The sequence below is a fragment of the Mytilus californianus genome, unplaced genomic scaffold (genome assembly GCF_021869535.1).
Source record: "Mytilus californianus isolate M0D057914Y unplaced genomic scaffold, xbMytCali1.0.p SCAF_11, whole genome shotgun sequence".
NCBI lineage: Eukaryota > Metazoa > Mollusca > Bivalvia > Mytilida > Mytilidae > Mytilus > Mytilus californianus.
In genome coordinates, this window is record NW_026262593.1 from 23710884 (window position 1) to 23719258 (window position 8375).

The window sequence follows — 8375 nt, forward strand, 5'->3', positions numbered from 1 at the left end:
TGCCAAGAAATCCTCGCTAAAAATTCCGGTCGACCTCCTACGGCATCCATTAGTAGTTAAAGATTTGATTTCATTCAAAAATTAATTTATGACCCGCGTCTCACTTAAAACACAGCCATATACCAAATGGTCAAAATTAATCATCCATGTAATTTGCTCTATGGGATGTTTGCACAATTTCAACGGAGGCAATTTCTTGGCATGGGAGAAAGGAAGAAAGACCATTCACAATTTGTCTTACATTTGTTTTTCTCTCTTTCAATCAAATAAAAAAAAATTAAACCCTTCAGATGTAGAGTTCATAAGAAGGAAATATTCCCTGTGGAACACCCCCACCCCCTCCCCTTTTTTTTTTGTGCTCTCTTTTTTCAACCCTCTAATCTAATTAAAATTAAAACTTTGATTTCTAACCGATCTATTCATGTACCGGACCGGCAACTTTTTTTTATTTAATAAGAAAATCTACAGTGCCGTTATACACATGCATGTTGATTGCTTGGAGTCCCCGCCCGAAAAGAAAGAAATAGTCTAACTCCAAGATACTATATTCCTGAATCACGTGATTTTTACTACGTAGAGCTTAAATTAGAATAAATACCGAATATGGAAAGTGAAACTACAATTCATAACATAAAGTCCGTTAGCAAATAGAAGAAAAAGAAGATTATTTTTGGCAAAGGGTACCGGGATAATCCTCTTTGTGTTCAAAATATACATGAAATATTTGCCACTGCCCCTTGTCTCGGTTCTATGAATGTTTACCCTGAGTTTTCTATCTGTTACATGCCAAGAAATCCTCGCTAAAAATTCCGGTCGACCTCCTACGGCATCCATTAGTAGTTAAAGATTTGATTTCATTCAAAAATTAATTTATGACCCGTGTGTACGTCTCACTTAAAACACAGCCATATACCAAATGGTCAAAATTAATCATCCATGTAATTTGCTCTATGGGATGTTTGCACAATTTCAACGGAGGCAATTTCTTGGCATGAAGAGTTTAGTAAAGGTTTTATGTCATTTGTGGTAACGAAATCCCTGACTTAATAATTTACCAGTAATACATAGATTACGTTTGTATATGTGAAATATCATTATTGCTTAGAAAGATATTTCCAATTTTCTGCTTAATCATTTCAGAAGTCGACATCGTTGAAATATATTTATTATTTACAGTCTTAGGTCTACACTAGTCTGAATAATTACACACACTACGCGGCAATATGTATAGATAGGAAGTTTAGCACCTTCGGGCAATCGGTTTAATAATCTTTGTCTAAACAAGTATACTTTCATATAATAATACATAATACCGGTTTGTTTATTACGCAATCTTTGTTTATCATGTTTATGGCACAGTCCAGTTATCTGATCTGGGTGGACGACATGTGTTGTATATTTACAATACAGAAAATCGTTGGCATTTATGATGATTTTCAAGGCAGGTCTTGAGGTAAGTTAACCTATATTATTAGTGTTATTTTTACTATTAAAAAGGCCGTAGACAAATTAAAATTGTTTTTGAATGTTTTTTTTTTTAATTATATATTCAAGTAGTATACACGCGTGAATTTTAGTTTTGTTAATATGAAAATATTTAATTTTTTATGAATATCTATAGTCAATCACGTACCTGTATAGATAATTTTAATTATTACATTGAACATATGTATGGCTTGTGCACACAGAACAGTGGCGAATCCAGGATTTTCAAAAGGAGTAGAGGGGTTCAGAGAATTATTCTGGTTAAAAGGGGGACTGGTAGTCAAAAGTGAGAACCTGAACAAACAATCATCCACAGAGGGGCCGCGGGCCATCTTCTGCACTCTGGAAACGCCTATGCATAAACTTTATTTACAAATTATGGTATACAGCTAGAGAACTAGGATTTTTCGGCATAGTAATTATAACATTGAACCTCTTTTTATGAAATGTAATGTTTCGTTGTATGTGTTCTCCTTAAATTTCAATGAATGTATATCAACATGTATTATTTTTTTTTTAACTTTAAACATGCATTTGTAATATATGCCACGACATGTTATTTCTATTGTTCCGCAAATGACTAAATGACCATCTATGTATGTAACACTTAATTAATAATAATATAAAAGAAGTGAATGTTGATGTTTTTTTAACAGTTAAAGATTGTAGAAACGAAAAGTTAATCTGTTCCATAAGCTTTTAAAAACATATTAAAACAAGTATTCATGACACTAACAAAATGATTAAATTAATTGATAAAATACTTTATTACAATGAAAAAAAGAAGAAAAATAAAAGACTGTATATTTAATTTTTCTATTTTTTGATTTGTTGTTTTTTTCCTAAATTAAGGGAAAAAATACCATATATATCCATATCAACTATATGATGCAATACTTTTGAGATTTTCTTTGACGTCATGCTTTAAAAGAACATACTAGGTTAACATTGTTCACTTTTCAAATAGCATCATCAAAAGAAATATGTGAGGTAGCGGTTATTCCGGGCTTCAAAGGGTATAAACTTCAGCCCTAACTTTTTAAATATTTTTTTTTACACCAGTAAGAATAAGTCTAAAATCCCCCTTTTACAAAAGAACAATTTCAGTCCTTTTTTTCAAAAGTTATTTTGAGTGACGTTTATCTGTCGGATGCGAGCAATGCATATGTAAAAGTAGGTACCAAACTCTATTAGGAAAATATTTCACAAAATTAATAATAGAGGAATTATTTATTTAAATTTATAATTTCTTGATACAATGATTTATATAGTAAGACTATACACATCATGGCATGTTAATACATAGACAATATTAAAGTATTTACTTGATATAATAACGATCAACGGATTGGGCTAAAGAAACGGGGAAAATGCGAGGTTTCTGCGTAGCATTTTCTCCGTTTCGTGGCAAAGCCGTATATCGTTATTATTTCAAGTCACTACACTTCTTTTATTTTCTCAAGTTGTAAAAATAATTTTATACACATGTTGAAATCTCGTTTTTTTTAATTTTGTTTTTTATAGATATATTTAAACTGCTTTTAGGGGGTTGATCCTAGAAAAGGCCTCTTACTTTTTTGGAGTAAAAAATGTGTGTTTTTAAAATCTTTCGAACAAACGAGTGCAGCCAATTTTCGAATAGAATATCAAAAATACTGAAAGAACGCCATAATATATACAATAAAATTATTTTATCGATAAATAAGAATAACATTTATGTTTTTTTTTTTAAATTCAAATGATATATGAGTTTATGTCGGAGCACGCATCGGAGGTATTATGAATTTTACAGTGGTATTCGCGGATAAAGGCATACTGTACATCAATATTATACACTTTTAAACAGTCAACGCATTTTGACTACTCAAATAGAACGACTGCAATATAAAAAGAAATATAAAAACAACAATGATAAATATTTCTGATTCCAATTTTAGGTAGAACTTGTGGCGGAGAAAAGGATGACGTATGTGGCGCATGAAATAGCAGAGGGGCACCAACTGTTACTTCTGGAGGCCATATCTCAGAAATCATCTCTAAGTAAAATAGATGAGTTAATAGAAGATGGCGCTAGTGTAAACGGTGCAACAAAGAACGGAGTTCGCCCATTACATTCTGCCGTGGACGTGAAATTTGCTGACTGCGTACGTTTATTATTATCAAAAGGAGCGGATGTTAATCTTGCAGACGACAACGGATTCACCCCTTTGCTCTTATCCGCAAGTAATGGATGTTTCAAAGTAATGAAAATGCTGATAGATAATGGTGCGATAGTAAATTATTGTGGTGCAGAGGGAACAGATGTTCCGAAAAGTATACGAGATATGGGCTATCTAACGTATGATCCCCTAAATATGGCCATTGAAAATAATCACGAACAGTGTGTTAAGCTTTTGCTTGGAAATGGAGCACATGCAAATAAACATTACTACATGGGATACGAGATAAATTTGATGCCATTGAATCACTTGTCGTGTTTAGAGTTACTGCTAAAGCATGGAGCAAATCCGAATTCACTTAGTCGATACGGTACAACGCCATTAATGAAAGCTTGTAAGGAGAACATTACAAAAGCAGTATGCCTTCTTATAAAATTTGGTGCGAATGTAAATTTAGGATCTGGTACGTCTTTCAATACGAAAACTCCACTTAATATTGCAATCGAATACAGTGACTTTAATATTGTAAACATATTACTGGAAAATGGTGCCAACGTGTCAATGGAGACGGGTTGTACATACAGTCCGCTACACACAGCAGTTCTTGCGGGAAGAACAGAAGTATGTCAGTTGTTATTATCATCCGGTGCAAGCATTGACGGTGTATCAGAAGACGGGGTTTCTCCTTTGATGCTTGCCGTCAATTCTCCACGGCTATCAAATAGATTGGAGATTATACAGCTATTACTTCATTTTGGAGCAAGTCCAAATTTTTGTCAGAATAATTCATCATATTCAACTGCATCAATCTCCGTTATTGGAGAGTATTTTAAAAACAACCAAAACAAATTAGATAGTAATATATTGTGTTTGTTGCTAAAATATGGTGGAAATATAAATATTCGTGCTTGTTTGCCATGTGGCAAGGTCGATCCCTTTGGGATACTTCCTTATTTGTCTGACTCGTGTAGTGAAGAAATATTACGCCTACTGCCCGCTACAGCTAAGTGTATTGACAGAGAAGCAATCAAGAAAAGTGATAATTTAACCCAAGATCAACGTGCCTATTTGATGTCCCTTACTGTAAATCCACAGCCGTTGATTGGAGTAGTCAGAAATAGTATTATCGATAGTTTTGGTAGAAAATTAACAGACAATAACTTTGTAGATGACTTTGAAATACCAACTATTCTAAAGAAATATTTGATACTTGTGCATCCAGAATATTGAAGTCTTCTGTAAGACATATCTCCTTAGAAATAACTATCAACGTTAAAATACCATAATGGTTGAAGGTTATCACCCTTTTGAACAACATTGTACTTTCGAAAAACTAGATTTCTATTTTTCGTAACGATCTAAAATATGTTGTACTTGCACCTGTTGTTGCTCCAAAACAAATAAATCACGTGTCATCATAGAATATAATATGTCAATCAATTAAAGAAAATCGAAAAAAAGAAAAAAAGGACAATGTTGCTATGCGTCATATTCAGTCTAGTCTTAATTAAGTCTGTTTTTGCTCAGTTCTTATTATTAAGTCGCCAAAACGGAGTTTTGGGGACTTTATGTTTTTGTCCCGTTTCTTCTTCTTCTTATTCTTCTTATTATTATTATTAGGTCTTTCCACTTTTCTGTGGAAAGACCTATTGGATTTCTTCTTCTGATTATTATTATTTTTTTCTTCTTCCGCCACTTTTTTCTGACGGTGCTTTTTTGTTTCGCAAGATGTCGCTTAGATTTTTTGTGTATGATATCGAACAGTTATTGCGATTTTGGAACTGACCCTGTTTAGCGGAATACTTTTTATTGTAAGAGTTATCTCCCCAAATACTGTTTTTCTTGTGTACGCATCTCCTTCGCAACCGTTAAAGATTATGACAAATTTATGTCTCAAATTTGTTCCTTATATCCTCAGGATCTTAAGAATAATTTTGACCGAAGCGGTCCAGAAACTCCATATGAGAGTTATTTCCCCTTCTGTATTTAAAATAAGTAAAATGTAATTGTAATTGGTAAACCATAAGTGATAGGGACCTAGGGTCTTTTGATTTGAGGTCCTTGGTCCAAAAAAAAGAAAATAGGGTCAAGGTCAAAGGTCAAGGTCATTTTTAAATTTGGATTTTGGCTTATTTTCACCTCTTTTCAAACACGATATAAGACATCACATCAACAACATATTTTTACTTAATTGTTAGTTGTGACATGTCGTAACACATACATATCGGTTTAAAGGGTACGCTTACATCAAATTAGAGTTTTCTCCCCTCTTTTATTTAAAAATATGCATATGGTGATATAACTCATGAACCAAATATAATTAAGTCCTAGGGTATTTTGATTTTAGGTCCTTGCTTGAAATTGAGCTCAAGGTCATAGGTTAAATTGACGTTCTAGATTTTGACCTTTGCTTTTACCTCACATGTATACATGATAAATCCATGGGACTTTTTGCATTAGTCTTTAAAGCCATTTTACCTTAGAAAAGCCAACCGGAAGTGACCTTGTGTAAACCAGAAGTAGCTCTTTTTTGTACTTAATTAATGTAAAAGTTTATAGAACCAGATATTTTTGGTATCAGTGTCAATTAAACTTTTGAATAATACCGGAAGTAACATTTTTCAAACCGGAAGTAACAAATTATCTCCCTTATTTAACAAATATTGTATAGAAACCATATATTTTTGGAATCGGCGTACAATAAGCTATGATTTGAAGCTGGAAATGACATTTTAAAACGAATTTTACTATTTTCATATTAAAATACATGTTTTTTTTGTGGAAAGACCTTCAATTGTTCTCTGAACAATTGGTTTTTAATTATTATTATTATTCTTAACCCTAATTTGTCCGACCATTTTCTTCCAAGCCTTAAATGATGGAAACTTTATATTTGGTATGAAGATGGGGTAGTATCCCTAGGGGTGCATTCACTATTTTTTATTTCAAATGGGGGTCAACTTGGCACTATTTGGGGGCCGGAACATGGGTTTTTAAGTCGCCAAAACGGAGTTTTGGGGACTTTATGTTTTTGTCCCGTTTCTTATTATTATTAAGTCGCCAAAACGGAGTTTTGGGGACTTTATGTTTTTGTCCCGTTTCTTATTATTATTATTATTATTATTATTATTATTATTATTATTATTATTATTATTATTATTCTAAACCCTAATTAGTCCGACCATTTTCTTCCAAGCCTTAAATGATGGAAACTTTATATTTGGTATAATGTTGGGGTAGTATCCCTAGGGGTGCATTCACTATTTTTTATTTCAAATGGGGGTCAACTTGGCACTATTTGGGGGCCGGAACATGGGTGTGGTCATTTTTCAACTATTGATTCGCTACTGGTAGAACCTTTAAGTTTTGTGTAATACAAGAGACCGATGTCCAGGTGTCCATTCCACATTTTTTATTTCAGTCCGGGGTCATCTTGGCATTATTTTAGGGGGTCAATTTTCATGGAACATTCTAGAACAAGTCATGTGATTAGTCATGTGATAGTGTTGAATTATTCCTATGTACTTTTTATGTTATATAATGATAGATTATTACAGGTAGCACCATATGTAGCTGTAATTCGACTTTGGAATTTTTAAAATGGCCGCCGTTACCATGGAAACTGCAAAAATGTGAAATTTCTTAAAAATGCTTCAAATTTAATGAGATGTTAACGAGTGTATGTAGATTTGGAATTTGACGTTGGAATTTCCAAAATGGTCGCCGTTGCCATGGAAACAACATAAATGCGAAAAATCTAGATTTGGTCCAATCTTTATGAAACCTGACAGTAATGTGACCTGTCATGTGTAAATGTGCCATCCGACTTTGGAATTTTCAAAATGGCTGCCGTTACCATGGAAACTGCAAAAATGTAAAAAATTCAAAATGCTTCAAACTTAATGAAACTTTACACAAATGTTGACTGTCTTATGTAGATGTGGCATTTGACTTTGGAATTTACAAAATGGCCACCGTAACCATGGAAACACGAATGCCTAAATTTGAAAATTGGTCCAATTTTTATGAAAATTGTAAGTAATGTGACATGTCATGTGTAGATGTGCTATCCGACTTTGAAATTTCAAAATGGATGCCGTTACCATGGAAACAGCAGAACAATGGTTGGGGCCGTTTTGCGATCGACTTTTGTGTTAGCATCCTAACACAGGATTACTTGTTATTATTATTATTATTATTATTATTATTCTTAACCCTAATTTGTCCGACCATTTTCTTTCAAGCCTTAAATGATGGAAACTTTATATTTGGTACGAAGATGGGGTAGTATCCCAAGGGGTGCATTCACTATTTTTATTTCAAATGGGGGTCAACTTGGCACTATTTGGGGGCCGGAACATGGGTGGGGTCATTTTTCGACTATTGATTCGCTACTGGTAGAACCTTTAAGTTTTGTGTAATACAAGAGACCGATGTCCAGGTGTCCATTCCACATTTTTTATTTCAGCCCGTGGTCATCTTGGCATTATTTTAGGGGGTCAATTTTCATGGAACATTCTAGAACAAAAGTCATGTGATAGTGTTGAATTATTCTTATGTACTTTTTATGTTATATAATGATAGATTATTACAGGTAGCACCATATGTAGCTGTAATTCGACTTTGGAATTTTTAAAATGGCCGCCGTTACCATGGAAACTGCAAAAATGTGATTTTTTTTTTAAATGCTTCAAATTTAATGAAATTTTACAGAGATGTTAAGGAGTGTAT

The 8375-nt window shown here is 33.1% G+C and overlaps 1 protein-coding gene across 1 annotated transcript; it reads left to right on the forward strand.

Annotated features, from left to right (window-relative positions):
* Positions 1-1374: 1374 nt before the first annotated feature.
* Positions 1375-5147, forward strand: LOC127720969 (ankyrin-1-like). Its single transcript, XM_052227693.1, has 2 exons — positions 1375-1453; positions 3423-5147. Exons 1-2 carry the CDS (start codon positions 1427-1429, stop codon positions 4872-4874), a joined length of 1479 nt encoding a protein of 492 aa, XP_052083653.1. The 5' UTR covers positions 1375-1426; the 3' UTR covers positions 4875-5147.
* Positions 5148-8375: the final 3228 nt, after the last annotated feature.